This window comes from Coptis chinensis, chromosome 6 (assembly GCF_015680905.1).
Source record: "Coptis chinensis isolate HL-2020 chromosome 6, ASM1568090v1, whole genome shotgun sequence".
Classification (NCBI taxonomy): domain Eukaryota; kingdom Viridiplantae; phylum Streptophyta; class Magnoliopsida; order Ranunculales; family Ranunculaceae; genus Coptis; species Coptis chinensis.
This window is the reverse complement of record NC_141461.1, coordinates 82925873-82950396: the sequence shown is the minus strand read 5'-3', so window position 1 is coordinate 82950396 and position 24524 is coordinate 82925873. Positions and strand designations below refer to the sequence as shown.

Genomic DNA, 24524 nt, shown 5'->3' with positions numbered 1-24524 from the left:
ATCCTTCAACACATAAAACCCAATTTCACAACGCTCAAATGTTCAATTGATGCTAGTATAACTCAATGACACGCAAGGAGGCAAAATGCAGAATATTTGGCACCATCAAACATTCAGTTGTTGCAATCTTGGTTTTCCATATATTAATATTTATAGACTTCAATTATTTGTTGCAGGCATAGTCTCCTTTCCCCAAGCAACTGAAAAAATTAGGGTCACTAACTACATAGACAATGTCACCTGCAAGATATATAGAAAACAAAATTATATAAAATATTACAGATTCATTTTCCATCACTCACGAATGCAGAATAGGGTGCCAATAAGTTTTAGGAAACACAGTCCAAGAAAAAAAATGAATGAAAGATTCTTAACTGGATGGCCTAGATATGGTGTGCTAAGTAACAGAGCATCAATTGATCATGGTGATCAAGTGATGCCTATGATAGGCCTCTTATTACTGCGGTATCCAGATCGACTTCCTTTTGAACCCCACATAGCTAGACCATAAGTGGTAATTAACCTAAGAGGCTTTTTGAGTTATCCCCCCAAAGTTATGTCGAGTTTTGTGTTTAACCCCCAAAATTTCAATCATCACAATTAGACCCCCAATCTGTCTCAGACCTCTAACAGAACTGTTATTTTTTATGTAATGCCCAAACTACCCCCTATTTTTTTGTCTCTCTTTCTACTGGGCTTACCTTCAAATTCTCGACTTAGGTAATGTTTTTTTTGTTAAACTCCCCTCTTTTGACTTTAGAAGAACAAGTGTGGCCGAAATGACCCCTTCCAACCTCCTTCCTCAATTCATACTTTGACCAAAAATTCTTGGCATATCCGAAACTCTTGTCAAGTGGCCTCTCCAATTCAGCCCAGTCTTCAGGAATGGGTCCCTCCTTGGGCTTGGCAGGTCCTTGCCTCTTTGCGAGCGCCGCTTTGATATGCTTAGCGGGAGAGGGCGGAGGGAAAGGACAGCGGAAGAATCTGCGGGGTGTGGATTTTGAGGATCTAGCTGGGGAAGGAGACACTCCGACTGGGAGTGGACTGGCTGCACCGTGTGGGTATGGGCTGGGCCATGGGCTATTTGAGGATGAATCGGCCGGTGTGTTTCGAACGTTAATGCCGCCATTGCTATTGTTGTTGTTGTTGTTGTTCACCGGGGTTTGAGGACGGTGATTCACCATAGTGTATGGGTCTTCTTCTTCCACTACAGAAATGTTTTTGCTATAGCACTGCCCCATTTAGCTATGATTTTTGTTCTTTTTTTTCCCCTTTATCTCAACATCTAAATTGTGGTCAAAATCTAATCATCCAATGGTTCAGATCGATTAGATTGAAGAAAGGATATGTCAGAAGGAGTGAGTAAGAAACAAGAAGAAGACAAGAATTTGAAGTTATGCCCAGTAGAGAGAGAGACAAAAAAAAACGTTTTTTGGGGGTAGTTTGGGCATTACATAAAAAATAACAGTTCTGTTAGAGGTCTGAGACAGATTGGGGGTCTAATTGTGATGATTGAAATTTTGGGGGTTAAACACAAAACTCGACATATCTTTGGGGGGATAACTCAAAAAGCCTCTTAACCTAACTACCAATACCACCACTTGGGAATAGAACCCATCTACTGAGTCTTAATGAAATCAAATTCTTTATTGCTACTTTTGCGGTTGTGCTTCCACCTGAGGCTGTAAGAAGTAGTATTCTACAATCGAACGAAGATGCTTGGGTTCATGATGTTTCAGGTGGTGCTTTATGAACTTCTCGTAGCTGCACTGAGTTCTCAAAGCAATGTTGGAAACAGACCGAAATGCGGGTACCTCTCATCCCATGTGTCATGCTGACCATGAGTGTCCTAGTGCTCTCCACAGCTGCTTTTCCCGTACTTGTGCACTCAACCAGAGCCATTGTGACCTTCCCCCCATGTACGGTTCCACCGCTCCCCATACTTTCCTTCCCACCACATCTCTCCTTGCTTGACACCTTGGCTGTATTGATTGAAATTCTCATCGCACTTGTCACCCCATTTTGTCCATCCATCACCCTCTAAGCGCTCGGCCCACTTGTCAGTGTATTTTATACTGCTACCGTTCCCATCATACTTCTCTCCCCACCTGCAAAAATACAAATATGTTAACAATATTAACGTAAGCAGAAAACAAACATTGTATAGATTGTGGAGTTTTACAATTCATATAAGAATAAAAGAAAAAAAACACTTGATAAATACCTCAGCAAATACAGCACACTCACTGGTAGAAGTGGTTTGTGTCTTATCCATGCTAAGGAGAAAATGAAAAACAATAAAATTTTTATGAGAACATGGCAGACTACAAAATATTGATAATCAATAACTTGTTGAGTAAAAAACAAAATAAATATGACTGCATTGAATACTAATCACTAACAACATATTCAAGGGCAATATTTTGGGGAATGTTAACTTGCTTCACCTTTTTTTTTTTTTTCTTTCCTATGAACAATCTATCTAATCAATAAGTAAAAAGAATTTCTGAAGTAACGGTTTCCATTCCAGAAGTTATTTTGATTCAGGCTTATCAATTGAAGTGTTCTCTTATATGGTTCCAGTGTTTATACATGTGTACAGTGCCGCTCAATGACACAAATTCTATGTGTGCAAAGGGAAAAATCAATTGCTTGGTGTTTGCTTAGTCAAATAAGCCAGCCAATATTGATAACTGGAATTATGAAAAGCCAATGTAATACATAAACTTTCCCTAATAAGTGTTGATAACGAAGAATTCTTAGATAAGTTAGTAGTAATTCCACAACCCTTCGTGTTTAGTTGTATGAGTTTATGTAGTAAGTGTTGGGAGTTTCCCAATCACACTAATACTCTATAGAAAGTTTGTGAAGAAGGAAGAAAGTAATTGTACCTGCGAAGCCCGCTGATCAAGATTGAGAAGAAAGTAATCTGTGAGGAGGTGTTGGACAGTATGGAGAAGGCTATGGAGAGTTTGTCGATAAGAAGGCTATGAGGATTAATATCATCAGTACGTTAGAATTTAGATAATTTCAGATAAATTTAGATAAGTTAGAATTTAAATAAGTTAGATAAGTTATTTAGATAAGTTTCATAAAATTGTTTCCTAATTGGAATCAACTTACTCTTTAATCATGATGGTCTACCGTCAGATGTACTAATTGTATTAACTATTAGCCATCCGATGTAGGCTTCACACAAAGCACTTAAAGAACAAGCTGTTTTATTATTAATACTAGGTATTGCCTGTGCCTATGACACGGATGTCGCTAATGTTGCTTTTCATAGAATTATATCAATCGTTAACAGGAAAAAAAAAAGGAATTATATCAATCAAATATTTTTTATGTGAGTCATATTCGCGCACTATGACAATCAAACCATACATGTGATCGAGTGCTTAAACATACTCATTCCTTCGCGGAGAAAACATAGATGTTTTTAATAGTAAGTACGACACATCTTTGCATGTTTACAAATTGTAATACTATGATATAATAATAATGTAACTTTATTAGAAATACTATGAAGTTGTCTATAAAAGATAATACAATTAAAGCATTAGTGTCATGGAACATGCGACATAGTATGCTTAGAAGAGAAAGACATAACATATGAAATCTAATCACAAACATATGATTGAAAATAGGAGAACGAACATGTTGCAAGGCTATACATATGGCAATAGTTATTTTTTATATTACAATGTCAATAAATAAATAAACAATTCACCAAGAGAAAAAATAAATAAATAAACTACAAAGATAGAGAATTTTATCTATCTCATACATGTTTTGATGGGGACACATTCATTCCCCTCTCTCTTACTTCTTCATATATACCCATCAACTTAGTCAATGCCTTCTCTATCTTTTCACTTAATTCCATGTAACCATGTGCTTGAACAAACAGAGGCCATTTCGCAACACCCACTTTCCACATTAATCTTATCAAAGTAACTATGTGCTTGAACTAACAAAGGTCATTTCGCAACACCCACTTTCCACAACAATCTTATCACTTAATAATAATAAGTTTTTCGCTCTATAATAACTCTACACTGCAGGTGGCCAAGTTATCATGCATTGGTACACCTACAATTATCATTGGCAAAGTAATGTGGACGTCTTGGGGATTCATTGCATGCAAGAATAGTTTGAAAACATAAATTGATTACCAACCGATGGTCAACCAAATTGCAATGAAATGTATTTAATGCATATTCGTCATGCTTGCTATGTTGGTCAGCATCCTCATTCGACACTTTCCTGCGACAGTTTGCATTTTCACCCAATGATTCAACTATCTTATCTTGTGCCCGTCTCCAACAAAATTTGTCGGTGTATGACTTAAACCATTTCCTTCATGTCCTTCTCGCCCTTCGGCTCCATGTCTATGATACTGGTTACTTCCACGTCAATTTTCGGTAGCGTCTAAACTACAAAAATAAAATTGCAATAAAATCAAGAACAATAATCATATGCAAATCATCAAAGGTGAATGCAGGCATGAGGATAACAGGTGGCAATATATTTAACATGATTCTTTTAAATTATCAATGTGAAGCCTAGATCCAATCCCTTCACATTGTTGTCAGCTAAGAACAAATTTCAGGCTAAGGTTTGTGAATTGAAAACACCAATGTATATATTCAAATTAACCATGCATGCATTAATTGCAACTTCTAAAGCCAAATAGGGTATTGATATCTCTTGATTCATAGTTCCCAAAAAGTAGCTACAAAAATTTCACATATTCAATCCCTCCGATAGTTCTATTCCCAGTCATTCTCTAAACACAACACTGTTTCCAAACTTAATACATGGTTTTGTAGTCCAGGGTCAATGCTCATTACAATAATGCATGCATATGTACATATAAATGACATTATAAAATTCCTACGAATAAAGACTTACGAAACATACTGATTATAGTGTTATTATGTTATGCCAAGGACAACACCCGATTTATATATGGTCAGTTCTACTCTAGCATCTTCATATGTTTCTTGTTTTAGACTAAATAATACTTGAAACAAAAATTATGCATACAATCGACAGTAGCAAGGGATGTTGGTTTAACTCAGATCATAGTCACTTTACTTGTATAAAATCAAATACTGCAGAGTTTAACTATAAGCTTACTTGTAAGTCTGCCTAATAAACTATCTTCCCTAAATATCAAAAGTGGATACACCAACCTTACATCGACTTCTAGGAATACATATTGGTTGAAGGGCAGTGCCACCAATTCTCCTCTCGTTGATGGACTTAATTGCTCGTTTGTATTTGTATAGTAGCACGTCACTATTATCTTGCACCACGTCAAATGACATATTGTCGGTCCTTTCCATAATAGGTCTAAGGTCTTATATATTTGCATGTTGAATCCATAGTCCATGCACTATACTGCAATGAACCAAATAAACAAAAAATCTTATAAAAAAAATATATAAATAAACACATATTAAGATACTTCGTGGTGATGTGCCATATAGAAACGTTAACTTCGAAGAGCAAACGTGCACGTGTGAAAGTTGCTTCACCATAGGTTGCAAGGTGCAATATTTTAAAAGTGGAGAAAGAAAACGCAATGTGTGGTGACATAATCATTAAACATATGCCACAAAATGTTCTTCATGAGAGTAGATGATATTTTGTCAAACATTGTACACCATAAAGGTTTATTGCAAAAATTAACCATATATAAATAGAAACTAATTATTTTCCCAATCAACATAATCAACAAACTTATGTATACAGGAATATAACAAATAATAACACAATCAAATTGGATAAAATAGTAGTAGGAGTTACCAATTTGATTCAAGAATCAAGAGTGTCAACATAGAGCGAGATTGGGATCTTTTCTTGCGCTCAACATGAAGTTTCCACTGCTAAGAGCATCCTATTGGCCTAAAGCTTGGTTCAGCACTATAATATGGACATAGAAAAACAACTTCTTCAATTGGACATGTCATGGACATGCAAGGGCAACTCACCAAACTCTTTGACAAAATTTAGTAGAGCTTTTACTCTAGCCTGTCTCCAAACTAACACCTAAAAATGCAAGAAACGAAGAAAAAAAATGATAAAAAAGGTAATTAACTAAAACATAAATAAGTGTAGAATCGAAACGTTGATGTTTAAAATAGGGATAAGAGCAGAGAAAAATCGTAATAAAAAGAGAGGGATAAGAGCCAAAAATGAAGTGTGGGCTAATACAATAATACCAAGCTTACCAGAGAATGTCGGGAGTGACTGACCAAGCGAGGAGTAGGGAGCCTGGTCACCTGAGAGACCGAATGAGACGATTAAACGTAAACTATTCTTTCTGCTAAATCCTTTTATGCAATTAATTATGACCCTTTACATTAATTAGCACATTAAAAATTACATTAAAATTACTCAAAGATGTTTCAAAATGATCCTGAATGCACACCTGCCCCATCAAACTCAGATCTCTATGAAATCCCGACCACCCTTTGTCTTTTCCCTTGTGTATACCTACTTAGTAATATTTCTAAATTACAAAGGAATCTTACGAAAATCATAATTTCAGATGAGGTCGCCAAATATTGGTTGCGGGGTTCTAAAGAACTTCAGACTTTGGTGTACCTTGGAACCAAAACACATTTTTAAGAGAATTATAAACCTGAAAACCAAACCCCGAATACAAAAATCTCTCAATATCTTTTTCTAGGAACGAAAAAGAAAAATGCTGGAATGTAGAGAAAGAAAGATACATGATTGGTCTTCAAGCTTCATGTTAGAGGTATCAGAGAATTTGCTAGGCAAAGTCTGACCAGGACTGTGAGAGGAAGAATGGAATGATTCCAAATAATCCAATTTCCCTTACGACCCATAATTTCCCTAGTTTCACAATTAATTAGATAAAATAATGCTATATTACACGTTTTATTACCCTATATTACATAAATCCAATTTATAAGCTACTGTTAGAATAACTATTTTGCTTAATAAAAAAAATATCATTATGGTGAAGGTAATAAAATAGAATGAATTACTTTTATAAGACAACCAAAATTAAGGTTAGAGATGAAACAAAATGTGATGAAGCAACCAAAAGTTAAAAAACTAAGAAAATATGTGGGTTCAAGCAAACATGTGTCATTATTTTTGTAGGTACCTCAAACATATGCAATGGACGACGACACAATTGGCCCCTGATGTGCAACAACCCATAAAATTGGAAAAAAAAATGTCTGAGACATTTTATGTGATGCATTTTGGAGGGCTGGGGCCGCTGGGCTACAAGTGAAAAAAGAAGCTCCTGTTAACTTTCTTACTGATCCGAATGAGGGAAGATCGACTCTTCGGCCTGCGGATGTCTTGATTTACAGTTGATCTGAGAGGGAAAACATGAATGTGTTGATGTAACTAGAATCTCTCCATTGGTAGGGTTAGGGAATGGTGACTTTGAGGTGGGAGAAGCAGTTAAGAGAGTAGCGACAGGGAAGATAGAGAAGCATGAGGAAGCTTGCAGGGCTAACCAACATTGTTTCATTCCGTTTAGTTTCGATACTTTCGATTTTTTCGAACAACAGTCTGTTGAGCTTCTCAAGAGACTTAAAAAGTTATGACTAGCTGGTTCTAATGAGTTAATTGTTTTTAGAAGGATATGATTTGCTATTCAGAAAGGACTTGCGGTGCAGCTTGTTAGACGCTTGTCCTAATTATTTGTAAAATTAGTTAAAATTATCAATAAAAAAAAAAAAAAAAACTATCGTCAATTTAAATGCACTCAAAGTAACAAAAATTCAGCTCCTATATCAAATTTATATAAGTAAAAAATAATTGTAAAAAAAAGGGCGTATATGTTCACGGCGATTAAAAAAAAGATGCAATACATCAAAATAGAGTAATTGTAACAATTCTCAAATACATAGTAGACCACATTCAAGTATCTCATAAAGAAATTGGAACTGTAGAGTTGCAAGGAGTATACCCTAATTTGATGTAGAGATGGTAGGTGCAACCGGGAAAAAAAAATGCAAGAGCTGTTGAGACAAAAAACGACCATATATGAATCCAAATATAATGGTTAAATTCTCAATAAAATTACCAATTTGTTATGAAACAATATATTACCAAGCAGTCTAGTTATCTCATATTCTAAGTTTTACCATGTTTAACTCTGTAATACAATTAAAAATTCCCAGTCCTCAATGTTACTATTATCCATATATTCATAAGAAAAGAAATGGAGATAAATGAAGTAAAATGTGTTCAATACCTAGTAAGATTGTTCTAAGAAAACCATATTGTGCTTGTAGCTGAAATTTTGCTAATAATCTTGGAAATCGACACCAGGGAGAAAGGAGGAGGTGAATAAGAAGAAAAGGTGAAACGACGATTGAAATGAGGTAAACATTTTGCAATGCTCTGGTGATGAATAGGAGCAAGTTGGTAATACACCAATTGATGGGAAATAAACACCACCATGTGAGGAATAATGTGAGAAGAATCTCATGAGGTTTATTAAAGTTGAGTCAAGGAGTTACTAATAAATTTATTGATGGAGATAGATAATTTGCACTACAACTGATTTTTGGAATTTTTGGAGAAGAAGCTAGATGAGAAAACGTACTGACATTACCATTGGGTGCCCACGTCTTAAGCCCAACTCATTAACACAGACCAATTATTATAAATTAAAACAACCGTTATTAGCTTAAATGCTTAATCGCTATTGGCCTAATGAACTAAATGACATTTATTTATTTAACTCCACTTTTGAAGCCCAACTAATGGAAGGGAGTAACCTTTGATGCCAATTTACTTTAATTAATTTTTGCATTAAAGATGATTAAATTTTCCTTAACCCAAATAGAAATGTTTTATTGATTAATTTTTGCATTAAAGATAATTGATTTAATTTTGCACTAATCCAAATGGAAACGTTTAAAGATGATTAAATTTGCCTTAACCCAATTGGAAACATTTTATTGATTAATTTTTGCATTAAAAATAATTGTTTTAATTTTGCACTAACCCAAATGGAAACGTTTAAAGAGGATTAAATTTGCATTAACCCAAATAAAAAATTAATTTTTGCATTAAAGATAATTGATTTAATTTTGCCCTAACCCAAATGGAAATGTTTAAAAATGATTAAATTTGCATTAACCCAAATGAAAACGTTTTATTGATTAATTTTTGCATTAAAGATAATTGATTTAATTTTGCACTAACCCAAATGGAAACATTTTATTGATTAATTTTTGCATTAAAGATAATTGATTTAATTTTGCACTAACCCAAATGAAAACGTTTAAAGAAGATTAAATTTGCATTAACCCAAATAAAAACGTTTTATTGATTAATTTTTGCATTATAGATTATTGATTTAATTTTGCATTAAAGGTTGAGAAGAGATCAACGCAAATCCCCACACACATCTAACTCAGATCCCAAGACGATCCCTACCACTTTTTGTCCTCCCATTTAGAGATTTCCAAATGAGTTGAAATTTTGTAAAGATGATGTTTATAGTGAGTAGATGATATCCACAAAACATTAGATTTGAATTCATTTTCTAGGTGAAGTTTTACTTACGTACTTATTTTAACTTAAAATAAATAAATAAATAAATATATATCTCGAGCAGGTTCCGTTGACCATACTTTTTATACCATAGTTTATACCACACCCCTCTACAAAATGAGTTAAGTGCTAATAATTTGTGGATATGATCTACTAACCATTGATGACATCTCCACAAAAATTCGTATAATTTAGAAATTTCTAACCTAGTTAAAAATTGTTCTCAATTTTGATTTTTTTTTAAATGACTCAAATTTTTTGATTTTGCAATCATCTTTTGACATAGTTAAACATTATCAAATGAGTTGAAATTTTGTAGAGGTGATCTTTATGGTTGGTTGAACACATCCACAAAAAATTAGGTTATAATTCATGTTATAAGTAAATTAAGTTGTGGGACATGGTATAAAAAGTGTAGTAAACGGAACTTGCTCGTGTGTGTGTATATATATATATATATATATATATATATATATATATATATAAAGTCAAAATTCGTAGATGAGATTCCCACTCAAATACAACAAAGGAAAAAACAGATACAAAATCGATACTAGAAAAAAGAAACTAAAACAAAGGGATGCAATCATGCATGGCCGAGCAAAGGAATCCCACCTGAACATAAGGTCCCCGAACGATGTTGACTACTCTAATCTAGAATATTGACTACTTTGATTGCATGCATTAATGTTGGATTATTGGAAAGCAAAATCTTATGATTTATTCAATATTCTATCATAACCACTGAATTTTCTTTTAAGGAATCAAAACCTCAAATATTGCAAATAGCTATAAATAATAAAATAAGTAAGATTCCTAAAGCAGCTTGTTTCTCACCTATAAATTGTTAAGGTACGCTAATTAGGTTTTTGTACAGAGAATCCTATCACAAGAAAAATAAAACAGAAAGCATTATGGGGTTCAAACCTGTTGTGTTAACCAAACAACTTGTGCTCTCTCTTCTTTTTGTTTGTCTTATTGTTTCATCTGTTTCAGGTATGCTCTTTTTGTTTGTTCATATTTTATGTTTCGTTTCCCAACTCTGGCGTATTCAGGTCCTAAGTCTAACGTGTAAAGATATAATCCTTAAGTGAATTTAAGTCTTGACATAATCCTAAGTCTTGACGTCTTGAAGTTCAGATAGAATGCAATAGTCAGGCAACCAAAAGTGTTGATTGACACTTACTAAGTAACTTAGGCGTCTTTAACATGATTTGAGAATCTCTGGGATATCAACTTATATACAAATCTTTTGCGTTGTGGGTGTAATAGGATTGCGTCCATACAAGTTTGAAACTTGCGAAATTGGCAATACGAGTTGGACCGAACAGGATCTTAGCCTCTTAGGTCTCACCTAATCTATTGGTTTGGTGGCTGGTGCAGTGGTGAAATAGAACTTTAGAAAATCATCATTACTTTGAGTACAAGCTTTTTTCTTTTGGGTAAAGGAGTAAGGAAATCAGTAAAATCATTCAAATGTTTTATTTAAGAAGAAGAAAAGTAGAGAAAAAATGAATGTAGAGAAACAGAATGTTTTGTGGGGACTCACTAAATAAGTTATATATATATGATGATATAGAAAAAGAAATGACAATTATTAATTAATATTGTGATAACCCAAAAGGTTTATGTGTTTTGCAGCTGCTCGCAAAAACTTAGCAGAAAAGCATGATGAATGCGGCTCGGGATGCTACAGCCACGTTGCTCCTTTTGTTTGCAATCATGAGTGTTGTAATGGTATGTGCAAGGGTAGAGGATATCCAGGTGGTGACTGCCCAAATAATAATGGCTGTTGCTGTTTTGCAAAATGAGTGTCTTTCCAAAATCTTGTCACTATGAGTATTCATAAATTGCTTTGGACTTGATTACCAATTGTGAAATCACATATGGATTTGTCTGTGTCCATTACTCCAATTAAATTAAGGTGATAGCCATGGTCTTGTATTTCTGTTTTGATCAAAGTCTCAATGACCAAGAACACAGCTTATATTTTGGCAATTTACTCGATCATATAACTAAATAAAAAAAAGCAGGGACTACTAAAAAGACCCGAACAAAACAAAAAACCACTATCTTCTAATCATTTGTGATAGTTATTCGCAGTGTTACAATGAGAAGTGTTACGCAGCAGCAATAATATTTGTAGGCTCTTACATGTACACCAAAAATGAACATATTTTTTCTTTCGCTTAACGACCAACAAGAACATAAAATGAGAGAGTATCACGTTTTACATGGAGAGATGGTAATAAATAACTAGCTTTGATGTAGAACAAATTAACAAGGTACTAATCTTCTTTCAATATGCAGAATTTAATCGTAACCATCTCTAGCCATATGAATTCACTTGTATCAGTTAAACTGATCATCACCTTGATTGTCGTATTAAAAATCACTTCACAAATCCCAACTGAGCACAGTGCAGCATATACTATAAATCACCCTGCAATTGATATGCCATACAGCCATAGCACCAAGGTGCCCTATACAACCAGCTCCTCAATAAAACCGAGTTCCATTGTTAGAACAGGCAACAGCAATCAGGCCAGCCTTGGGTTTCTGGAAGGAGCTCCGAATCACCTAGAAAGATGTTCTAAAGACTTCACCCAAACTGTCAATCCGTCAGATAAAGAGAGACAAGAAAGAGAGCACATTATGAAAAATAATGAAGCAAACTAGAAACACAAGTTAGTAGCAAAGTTGTGTAATTGAGCAGAAAGTTTGTCTAAGACATCTTTGCCATGTAGTTACGAACTGTAATTCATTAGCAATTAGTCTATTGAGTTTTAAGCATAGACTTCATCCAGGTGATAATGTGTAGAAAGTAATTTATTGAATATTGTACTAAAGTAAATACAAGAGTGGATATAAACAGGACATTTATGAACTTATTCAAATTTCCTCATTATAGTTCTCGATAGAATGGATGGCCTCGTATACTTTCTGCCCTGATATTGGTTTAATTATGATAGCGTCCATGCCAGCCAGAACGATCATTCTATGTTGCTCGGCCTCTGTATGAGTGGTTAGTGCGATTATGGCGAATCAAACATTGTAAAGTCTCTCCTTCAACCGTATTTGTCTGGCTGCTTCAAACCCGTTCATGATTGGCATCTGATAAAGTAACAAAACGACGTTAGCAGCAGCAAAGCCTCTTCTCTTCTTGAAATATATCAAAATGCAGTTCTAACATCTATGATAGTTCACAAGAGGAGGCTTGTTATGTTAATTATGATAGGTTCATGTTCTAAATAACATCAACAATGAGAGCATATTTTGAAGGAAAAAACGAAAGAAGTATTCATAACGGAGCACAAATTATACTTTACCTGACAGTCCATGAATATAAAATCATAAGGAAGCTTTGAAGACCTTTGATCACTCTCTTGAAGAGCGCCACGCACTTGTATCACTGCTTCATCCCCATTCTCACAACATTCGACAGTTGCACCCAGTTTCTTAAGAGCAAAAATGGCTATCTTGCGTAACATCCTATCATCTTCAACAACCAAAACTTTTTTCCCTGCCAGAAGGTTGTCATTCCTTGGAACACTACCAACAACCTCTTGGATACGACCTGTAGATGGACCAGGGTCACTAGAAGGTTGTGCAATTTCTTCTGTAAAATTTGGTCTGTATCCATCAATGGTTATAGCACCCCCGAATTCTGGCAGCAGTTTTAGCAATTGAAACAAGCGAGACCCATGAAGTGGTTTACTCACAATGAGTTCACACTTTGCTAGCTTTTTCTCATCAAGTCTTCTTGCTTCAACATTTGTTTCGGGCGTGTATAACCAGACAACCCTACATCGAGAATCACAGATGTCTTTCTGAAAACTTTCTAACATCGAATTCAACTCCGAGAATTGATCATCACTAAAATGAGCAGCACTGAAGTCAATAATGACGAGTACAAAACTTGAAGTAGTCTTACAAGTTGTCTTTCTGCGGAAAGGTGATTGATAATCCATTTCATTTCTTATGTTGATACACACATCTGTTTTCCCCAGAGATGCCGAGTTACTCAAGTAGTCACTACCCAAATTTGACTTTCCAGAAGAACTTAGATGATCAAGGTGACATTTGCGTGTTATCCTCTCAAGAGTGTGAAAAATATGTTCCAATCGGTCCACTGTCCATACTCTGGCCCCTGTGCTCTGCAAAAATCTTTGTACAATTCTTCTTCTCTCACCTCTTTCAATAAATAGTACAACATGCGAACTTTCTGGTCTCGGACTCTGGTTTCTAAAATTTAGGTCTAAATTCTGGCTTATCTCCATGGGAAACTGATCAACTAGTAATCTAGTGTCCTCTCCTTCAGCAGTTGAAGTGCCGTATGCAGCCTCACAGGAAGAAAGGAAAATGTTGAATCTAAAACAAGTTCCTCTTTCACTGAGGTCCTTATCCATAATTCCAATATCTCCACCCATTAGACGTACCTGATACATAATTCAAAACAAGTTATGCAACACGACACTTGATCGATCGATCTATATGAAATATTTCCAGTAAAAAGAAACTATTTTCAGTTAATATTGAAACGTCAGTAATCATGGAAAATCTACACTAACAAATATTCAAAATATTCAATACAATGATCTTAGAGTTTTTGTAAGTCTAAGAGTACTTACCAGGGATTGCACAATTCCAAGTCCTAAGCCAGTGCCTTCATGTTCATGGGCTGTTCCTTTAACTTGAACAAAGTCCTCAAAGACAAATTTTTGTTTCTCCTTTGGGATTCCCCTTCCAGTGTCATCCACCTCAATTACAAATTCAACAGAATTTTGATGTTGTTGAGCCACATGTAGTGATCGCAACTCACTGCAAGTTTCATTATTCTTGTAAAGAAGCCGCGGTATATATTTCCAGGCACCACTATCCTTAGAAACAAGAATTGGATCTTCTGCACATGATTTCTTTACCCACGCACGGATGATGATATGGCCATCTGATGTGAACTTTATAGCATTGTGGAGTAAATTATTCAGTACCTGTTGAAGCTTTCTACGATCACCTTTAACAAGGGAATGCTTAAGTACTGATCCATCGCAAGGATCCAACACCAAATCAATGCCTTTGTTCTTACCAACTGGATAATACAAATTAACAGATTCCTCGAGGAATCGTGCCAAATTAAATTCTTCTTCAGTGAGTTGCATCTTCCCAGCTTCAACCTTACTAGTATCAAGGACAGAGTTTAGTAATCCTGCAACAAGTTTTGCACGCATAAAAGAAAAGGAGAATCAGTTCTTCATGCACTTGTTTATTTTCTCTGAGTGTCATCTATCAAAATAACAAATATTAAATTGTAAATGTAAATATAATCTTTTAAGCAAGTCTTTTGGATAGAAGAAGTATGAATAGTAAAACTCACCTACAAGGTCTGCAGTAAAAGTTCTCATCTGCTCCAAATTCATATGTATCTCTGAATTTGGAATAACCTCTGCAATGCAAAGGGTGATTATACCATCCAGAGCTGCAAGGGAAGAACGTAAATCGTGAGTAGCACTTGCAAAGGCTAAACTCTTGTTCACGCTCTTCCTTTCTGCCTGCTGTGTTGTTTCCATGTGTTTTATGAGTGAAGCACAGAGGAACATTTCTCTTCTGAAATATCTAGTAATCAAGTATATGAAGGAGAAAGCTGTTATAACTAGAGATATAAGCAACAAAATCAGAAGCACCACTGCGGTCTTGCTATGTCTCTGTACCACTCCCACTAATCCCTTGTGGGGGTACACCACTACTGAGACCTGCAAAACAAAAGATTCCCAAATTCAAAACAGTTTTACACTTCATCCAAAAAATGGACTGCTCCTACTTTATAGTAAATGATCTAATGTTTTGATCACTTTAAGTAAGCTTTCTGTACGTCCAATATGTAAACTGTTTACTTTGTGACATACCGATGGAACTCCTGCTATCTTCAGCGGCAAACAGTACACCACGTATTTCTTTCCCCTGATGTCCACATTTTTAACTCCAAGTGTCTCATCACTGGGTTCACATGGAATACTTTGTGAAGTGGCTAGGTTTTCACTAGAGTTAGTGCCAACAATTGAGACTGATCCATTATTGAGCTTCACTTGATGAGGCCCAGTTTGAGCTAGAGATATCCCATCTTTTGTAGCCAAATACATGTCTCCACCATGAAGGTCAATCCTTGAGATGGCATCCATATAGTTTTTCACTGGAAACCCGATAGAGACAACTCCCAATCCATCAATAGCCACTGTGGAAAGAAACAACTGCTCTTGATCCTTGCCCCATCCCCTTCCTAATGAAGCACCATTCGGGTTATTCATTAAGGCTTCTCGAAGCCAGCTTGAGTCAATGGAGATTAGTGAATTCAGACGTTTCTTTTCATCATATCGCTTCCCCGTATAAGTATCTACTTCCTGGGTGTAATAGTTGCACACTATGGAGACATTGCTGGTATCTTCGACCTTTGAAGTGTCAGGAGTGCTAGTGTTGGAGTATAGAACACGAGTTTGATTGCCTTCAGTGTAGTATGAATAGATAAAACTGTCTGAACCAATATAGGATATCTGTGATAAACTATTTGTCTTGAGTGCTAGAAACAGATGAGGAGCCACCTATAACACAAAAGTAGTAATCAGTACCTTAGTTTCAATGGTAGATAGTGATGGTTTGATTGCATTCAATGATGAATTCAGAAGTCTTGCTAAGTTCACTGCCGACGCGTTGGCTGGAAATAACAATGTTGCGGCAGTTTCAATGCCCAAAACTGCTTCTTTGTGGACAAAGTGAGTAGCAAACTTGGAAGCATCTTCGACTTGTTTGGTCGTAACAAACCAATTAGAGATTGCTAAGGAAGGAATAATGAAAACTACAAATGCCTGCATTTCAGTGTTAATTGATGTACACAGAAACAGAAACCATACTTCATCATTAGATTTAAAAAAAAACAAACAAACACAGAAGTGTATAGAGAGATTGAGAAAACAATAGATAACTAACCAGAACAACGAACAAACATATGGGTTGCTGAGACACCGAGCTCCTGAGCTTCATTGGTGTTATTGTTTGGTAAATGCGTTTCTGTTTTTACTCTGCGATTGGAACTATACTAGGGATAAGTCCTTCCAAAAATGTGAAACATACTTGAGAACAATAGATTCTAGAACACCTTATGCCTTCACCAAATACCATCACCAAGGCAGCGAAGACTGTTATGTCTCCAAACAATGACATACATATTTGCACAGCTACATCGTAAATTGAAGTTTATGACAACTCTTTAATGAAATTTGGCTATCGATTTTGTGAAGATATTACTTCTATCTAGCATTTCATTTGATAACTTAAAGCTAAACTTTGAAATACTAACAATAACCGAACACTTTCCATTCGACTCGCCTACTGGGACACTACACCATTTTTATACTAGGAAGCAAAAGGACTACATGTCTATAATCCTAGAAAGTAGACTTATTCAGTGTCAAAAAGGATTAATAAATTCTAATCGAATCCCGAAGATAGATCAAAGGACGTCACATTACTCAATTGCTAAATGGATGGTAAGACTAGGACTTCTAGTGTTCTGTGTTCCTATACATTTCAAACAATTTTTGAAAAACAAAACTCGGAAAAGTAAAATGTTGAGCAATTCTACCAGATTACATGGACATAGTATGAACTTACCTGCTTACGATTGCAAGAAACTACTATAACCAATAGAAAGCCAACAAAACAATGGTGGAAACTCAATGCTCATAGAGATTTTGGTGCACTTCTTGTGATGTTAGAAAGTTAGAAAGAGCACTAGAGTAGAACATGTATACTACTGATGATGGTGCATTTTCTTTTATTCCGTAGTTTTATTTGCTACTTAGATGGAACTTGCTTAAATTCAGAAAGAAATATAAGAAATCTTCTCTAATAAATCAAGTTTAGAATTAAATCAAGTTCAGATTATGACTAGATTAGGAAATCTAATTAAGCTAGATACTAAATCCAAATAGAAATAATTTAAATTTTAACTATCCTGTTTACAGAATGTAGAGATGAAAAAAAAAAATTCACCGGTCAAAAGTAAGACAAACATGATCCAGTGCATTATTATTCAACATCAAATTCACTTCTAATCCTTTTGTCTTCAATTTTTTTGAAATATCTCTAGAAAGTGTTTGAAATGTTGTGGAAGAGCTCTTTCAAGTTGAAACTTCGCCAATACTAGTTCTAGGCAATACGGAACACTTGATGTGACGAACAGTTATCATCTATGTCTCCGAAATGGACCAATTTGAATTCTTACTGAATGTAATTGACTCTGAAGTCTGAACAATGGTTGCAAATGGCCTTTCTACTGGTTTTCATATTGCTGGTTTTGAGTTTCGTTCAAATTAAAATGATTTCAAAGTTCAAACATAAGATCTTTGCCTTTTAGTACTGGGCTGCTGGGACTGTGGCCACAGGCAGCACATCCCGAGCTTGTGTAAATTTTAATGCCTCGAAAACCATGGAGGTGGAAGTGAAGGGGCAGGTCATAATCTTTTGATGACAAGGGTGTAGCTTCTGTTACCTGACTGGCACAAATATGTAGCAGAAACTTTTATCATGATCAATGTCAGCATCTTCTCTTCTGAGCTTCGACTAGCTAGCAGTCTTTCTAGTGTAACCCAAAGTTTAGCAATAAATCACCATTTCAACAGTGGCATGGACATGAGAACTGATTGACAAACATACAATTTAGCCAAGTTTGACAATGGCAGCGTCTCTTTCCAGGTCTAAGCATTAATTGAATCTTTGGATTACCCTCAGGACTTTTGGCTTAGCATCGCACTTGCCAGTAGCCATTCAGAAAACAACAACCATATTTCTGACATGAAACAGCGCCTTCCCCAAGCCCAGCAAGCCCAGCCCAGCCACCCACCCACCCTAACCTAATGGGATTAGTACCAGAAATCTTACTGAAGAAGAAAGACAATATTGCGTAAACGAAGAAGAAAGGAATATATGCGACCAATAAGCACCTACATAGTCCTTATAAAAAACTAACCGCAGAAATCGTACTGGGAACAAGTGGATTATGATATTGAATCCATGATCATATTGCAAGGCTTATCATCAAATCTGCAAAGACATCTTCTGTTTTCTATTATCAACAGTTTGATGTTATGGTAGAGGGCTTTACTACCAATAAGTCAGTCTCCTCTACACCAAGTACCCTGCAGTGTATATATGTACTAAAATCTATGTAGAAAATGAGACGCAGCTTTCTAAATGACATACAGAAGATTGTTCAAGCAACGAAGTTGACATATGTTCCAATGAATAATTCCATGAAAAGGGCACGGGAGGCACTGCATTTTTGTTGGTATGTTATTCAGGAACAAAACAAGAGCAATTTTTTTACACCATATAAAAGACAGCAAACGACTCCATAACTGGAGAAACACGGATGGCAAATTGAATATCCTAGACAGAATACATCTTGTTCATTATACAGTTATCCCATGACCTAAAATATGCAAGGGTAGTATAAAACAATGTCCCTCTTCCTGAGAGCTACCCAGATTTATCACCGATGCAGGATTGCAGCAGTAACAAGCTTGGCAATCAAGGACGATCCCTTCCCTTCACACAACAAACTAGGCCATTTGTTCCAATGCCAAGCTCCGTGAAAATTTCACAGGAGGCAAGGTATTTCTGTTCGTATCGTCCTTTCAGAGGTAAACAAGGATAAAAAATTTGCACAGAATGTACGACTCCATGACTCGATAACAGTTACACACAGATGGCAAAATTGAATATCCAAGACAGAAAACATCTTGTTCATTAATCATTATACAGTTATCCCATGACCTAAAATATGTAGGTATTTTATGCAAGGGTAGTATAAAACAATGTCCCTCTTCCTGAGGGCTACCACAGATTTATCACCGCGGCAGGATTGCAGCAGTAACAAGCTTGACATTCAAAGATGATCCCTTCCCTTCAAGCAACAAACTAGGTCATTTGTTCCAATGCCAAACTCCGTGAAAATTTCACAGGAGGCAAGGCATTTCTGTTCGTATCGTCCTTTTCGAGGTAAAGGAGGATAAAAAATTTGCGCGGAATGTAAGACTCCATGACTCGATAACAGTTGAACACAGATGGCAAAATTGAATATCCTAGACAAAATACATCTGGTTCATCATATAGTCAACCCAAGACTTAAACTATGTAGGTATTTTGGTGCAAGGGGAATGTAAAACAACATCCCTCTCTCTGAGGTTTCCCCCTCCACCACCGCTGCAGGACACAGTAGTGACAACATTGACAACTAAAACAATTCCTTCCTTTCACATTTCCATAATGATTATAAGAAACATCACATAAACTAAAAGAGCTCAAACGTATCTAACATTCACCATAAATAAATAAAATTACCACAAAGATTATAACAATTAACAACACAAAACTAGATAAATAAACATAACAAGCATAATCCCAACTTTACGAGAACAACCAAAATACAAAATAGTCCCAAACAACACATACCCACTTACTCAACAATCCAAAATCAAAGATCATCCTCCATCCTCAAATACTCCCCAGTATCAGCTTGATGAAGAACAACAATCCCATTAGGATCCAACTTCCTACAATCCTGAGTCGATTTCGCGGCAACACCAAATCCCAAAGGAACATCCGACATAGAAAACACAACCACCCCATCACCAGTACTAGTATTCTCAGTAATTCTCCCTAACCCACCTTTCAAAACATGATTCCCATACAAAAAACTCATTTCACTACTTGGCTTCAACCAAACTTTATGTTTAGCATTATCAGCTAGTAAATTCAAACATTGTATTGTTAAATGAAACTTACCACCTTTAGTAAATTTACCAATACATGTTCCTAGTGAAATTAATTTCTCTCTACTTATATTAGTTGCACGTTTTACTAATGACTCACTTACGTAAAACACTTTGTTCTTTTGTAAACGGAAACAGTAACGTCCTTGATTGTTACCATCTTGTTGTGGGCCTTCCAAGGAGGGTTTTTCTACTATGTTTTTAAGGTTGTTGCCTGTGAATTTGAAGAGCTTTTCGAATACCACTGAGGTTTCTGACTCGTCTAGTGCTCTCATTTTTTTTTTTTTTGGGTTTTAGGGTTTTAGGGTTTTTGGAGAGGAGGAAAAGGGGTTGGGTCTGTTTTTTCCTTTTATAATAGGTTGGGCAGTTGTTATTTTCACCCCACCACTTGTTTTTTCTTTTCTATTCTCACCCACTGACTCATTAATATTTTTAATGTCTTTTGCTTCGGTATACAAATATTATTATTTTCTCCTCCTTTCCAATGGATTTAGCTTCAAATTACGAAATTTCACCTTTTTACCTTGTTTAGGCTATTTTTAATTTTTGGCTAGTTTTTATTACAAATTTCAGATGCCAGAGAGATATTTACTTATTCGGCATAAAAATTAATAATGGGCCCAGTGTGAAGATAACTATTTGACTTTTCTATATTAAATTAAATAGCTGTAGTTTGTTGGTACCCCCAAAATTTTGATAACTCCGTATTTGAAAGCACTGCTCTGGCAAAAGAAAGTTTAATCTTTTGTTCTTCCGTTAACGCCAACCCAGCTCTGCCTACCTAAAATGCATAAAAATAGAGGAATATCAACAAAAGAATAATTCTTCTATTAATAACTTAATACCAAGCATTAAGATACATGACTTTGCTATGATAATAGCCATTGTTTAAGAGCTCCCCACTCAGAGGTTCTGGGGGTATTCTTTGCGAGAGTTTTCGAGTTTTTTTGGATTGCACTCTTAACGAAACAGGAATATCTATAATTCTAGGACTTCACAAGTTGATACTTTGTATATTGTCAAGATGAAAAATGAGTCGTGGGTTGCATCTTTACTTTTCAAATATAGTTATACAATAATTCAATGAATGCCTTTACTTGTATAATTTTCACCAAGGTTGAAAACAATTTGAACAGAAGAAAATATCATATATATTCTACCTGTGTTTCATAGCCCTTCTCGGAGGAGTGATAAATGTATGTGCATGCATTGTTTTAGCGACTTCCTCGATCCGATCGGGCATGGCGATCGTCCAGACGCTAATGTTATCTCTAATGCTCAAACTAAGTAAAGCATGTTCTGTGTGACCAAGTCCTATTTGGCTTCTTAACATTCAAGTTTAAGACTCTTAATATTCTCACCATCCAACAGGACTTCTCCTGAAAGCAGGCCAAAATGCATTTAATATCAAGTCTGACAGATGATATAGATGAAATATAACTAAAAATTCATAATAAAAAATATTAAATAAAAAAAAAAAACATGCCAACAGTGTATGAGAAAATGTTCATCCAAATATCCCTAATATAGGATCATAAAACCTCTCCATGAGAGGAATTATACTGCTTTTTCCTGAACCATTGTGACCAACTAGTGCTACAATTTTTTTAGCAGGCACAGTCAATTAAAACCCATTTAAGATGGGAATTTAAGGACGAGAGAGGTATAAAAACTCAAGTGCAGATGAAAACATTAAAAGTAACAGGCCAGCGAGACTTCCAACTCACTTGACATATCTTTTAATATTATTTGCACAAGACATGTTCTGACCACTCATTCTCAACTAGATCTTGCACACATTTATAGGCAAAAAAAAAAAGGACACCTAAAATGGAAAATAAAAGGTAAGATCATATGAAATGTTTATAAGAAAATATGGAAAATTTCACAGCTACTCCATCAAGGTATAATATCAATGTACTAAAGATTCACTCATGCAGATGAATAATTTTCTTTTACTCATAAGAATTTCTAAATGCTTGAGGAGAGATTTTATGTTATATTTTTCTTGTTATTTTTAACTTTGTCATTATTTTTTTTTTTGACTTTTAATTTTCTTGATATCACAAAGACAAACATGCAACCAACTTGAAGTATATGAATGACTAATTCTAGTAAATATGGTCTTGACATTCAAGAGGTAGAAGTTAAGGTTGAGAAAGAATCGCTGTTGTGCTTTTGTGTTACCCTTTTCCCCCTATGTGAGAAACTTATTCACCCGTTCATGTTATTAAACATGAGTGGCTGAGAATCCTATGCACTGATACACCCCACGCACCATAGCTTTTCTATTGGTATATAATAGAATACTTTGTTTTGAATGAAAAGACTCTACTAGTACTGAAGCTATTCTATGAGACGAAGTTTTAACGTAATACACTGCTAACATTTGTCTATAAAATGCAGAGAGCTAAGAGCTAAAGTTGGAGTGTGGAACAAAGTGTGGAACCACCATATTCATCACAAATATGCTTTTACTACCCAGAAGTTTAAAAATTAGACAGAACATGCAATCTTATTGCTAAAAGCATAAGTGTCATTGTGTCAAAATAGCATTGAGCTGAAATGTCCTTGTTGCCAGCAAGATATGGAGCCTCTTATGGGAATGTAAATTTGCTAATAAAATATGGGATGGCTATTGAAATGGTTCAAGAATCTGGCAATACTTCACCAATTTCAACGAGGCATCCTAAACTAAACAAATGAGTCTATTCACTTAACAACTATAAAAAACAGTTGTCTTCCATTCAATGGTGGTGCTATGGAAACGTAAAAAATCAATTATTTTTTCAGTAAGAAATTAAATGTTCAATTGAGTTTTGCCAGAGAATGATTTAATCTCTGCTAATGAGTAGAGTTTTCCTAGTTAAGGGACATTCCTACAACTTGTTTATACATCGAGTTATAAGTCAAAGCTTGAGTGATATTAGGACAACTAGTAGAGCACCTATACTCACAAATACTATCGGTGACCTCCAATCCAATGATAAGTTAAGTTTAAACTTTGACGGCGTATTGAAAAAAATTATTGAATTATTGGTTAAGGTATATATCGATCAGTTTAAGATTATAATATAATTTCATATTGGTTATCCAAACAAAAATTAAAGAGATAGTAAACTCGTTCAAGCATCTTAAACATTCAAAGAGGATGATCCTTGTAATATAACCTATTACAAATCCATACTTAAAACAACAGAAACCACCAACAGGCATTTCGAATGCAGTTTCTCTACATCAGTGCAAAGCACATTAAATAAGCTTGATCAATAATAATTACAAATCAACTCACTCAACATATCCTCTATCCTCTATTCTACTATATTCATTTTTTTCGGTGTGTATACACTCATTTGTTAAAACTTTTCCAAATATTCATTATTTTTATTTAATTATGCATCAAATAGTCGCATTCTAAATAGTCAAAGTTTCGAATAATTAATCAAATTAATACTGACTAGCCACACCAATTCAAACATTGTATTGTTAAATGAAACTTACCACCTTTAGTAAATTTACCAATACATGTTCCTAGTGAAATTAATTTCTCTCTACTTATATTAGTTGCACGTTTTACTAATGACTCACTTACGTAAAACACTTTGTTCTTTTGTAAACGGAAGCTTGAAGCGCCCTTGATTGTTACCATCTTGTTGTGGGCCTTCTAAGGAGGGCTTTTTTTCTACTATGTTTTAAGGTTGTTGCCTGTGAATTTGAACGACTTTTGAATACCATCGAGGTTTCGTCTCGTCTAGTGCTCTCATTTTATTTTTTTGGGGTTTTAGGGTTTTTGGAGAGGAGGAAAAGAGGATGGGTCTGTTTTTTCATTTTATAATAGGTTGGGCGGTTGTTATTTTCACCCCACCACTTGTTTTTTCTTTTCTATTCTCACCCACTGACCCATTAATATTAGGCTAAACCTACTGTGCTTGAGATGTACCGAAAGTTTTGGTGCGCACGATTTCTAGCCACACAACAGGAGGGTAGAACCGAAAGAACAGGAGGGTAGAACCGGATTTTTTTTTTAAAAAAGATAGCCTCATCATTTTGTCGACAATGTAAACGAAAAATGGTTTCCATTTCTAAAACTGAACCTGAACGAATCAAAGAAACTACTCCAAACTTCCAAACTGCTGC

General features: G+C 35.2%; 2 protein-coding genes and 1 long non-coding RNA gene across 7 annotated transcripts; all 3 read right to left on the bottom strand.

Moving 5' to 3' along the window:
- Positions 1–3766: 3766 nt before the first annotated feature.
- Positions 3767–6416, bottom strand: LOC147494875 (uncharacterized). Its single transcript, XR_015200332.1, has 3 exons — positions 6240–6416; positions 5815–6057; positions 3767–4436 (listed from the first exon to the last, which is right to left on the bottom strand). It is a non-coding gene; the product is annotated as an uncharacterized LOC147494875 (long non-coding RNA).
- Positions 6417–12375: 5959 nt separating this feature from the next.
- Positions 12376–18448, bottom strand: LOC147494874 (histidine kinase CKI1-like). 5 transcript variants are annotated; one of them, XM_086569351.1, is made up of 8 exons: positions 18107–18448; positions 16543–16646; positions 16185–16421; positions 15468–16109; positions 14939–15314; positions 14196–14770; positions 12894–14003; positions 12376–12678 (listed from the first exon to the last, which is right to left on the bottom strand). In XM_086569351.1, exons 2-8 carry the CDS (start codon positions 16594–16596, stop codon positions 12610–12612), a joined length of 3063 nt encoding a protein of 1020 aa, XP_086425477.1. In that variant the 5' UTR covers positions 16597–16646; positions 18107–18448; the 3' UTR covers positions 12376–12609. The 5 variants fall into 5 exon arrangements, with proteins under 5 accessions (XP_086425477.1, XP_086425478.1, XP_086425479.1 ...); XM_086569352.1 differs by having other exon boundaries at positions 16543–16634; XM_086569353.1 differs by lacking the exon at positions 16185–16421 and having other exon boundaries at positions 15468–16157; positions 18107–18447.
- A 1525-nt stretch (positions 18449–19973) lies between these two features.
- Positions 19974–21736, bottom strand: LOC147494873 (RNA binding protein). Its single transcript, XM_086569356.1, has 2 exons — positions 21548–21736; positions 19974–21168 (listed from the first exon to the last, which is right to left on the bottom strand). Exon 2 carries the CDS (start codon positions 20660–20662, stop codon positions 20090–20092), a length of 573 nt encoding a protein of 190 aa, XP_086425482.1. The 5' UTR covers positions 20663–21168; positions 21548–21736; the 3' UTR covers positions 19974–20089.
- Positions 21737–24524: the final 2788 nt, after the last annotated feature.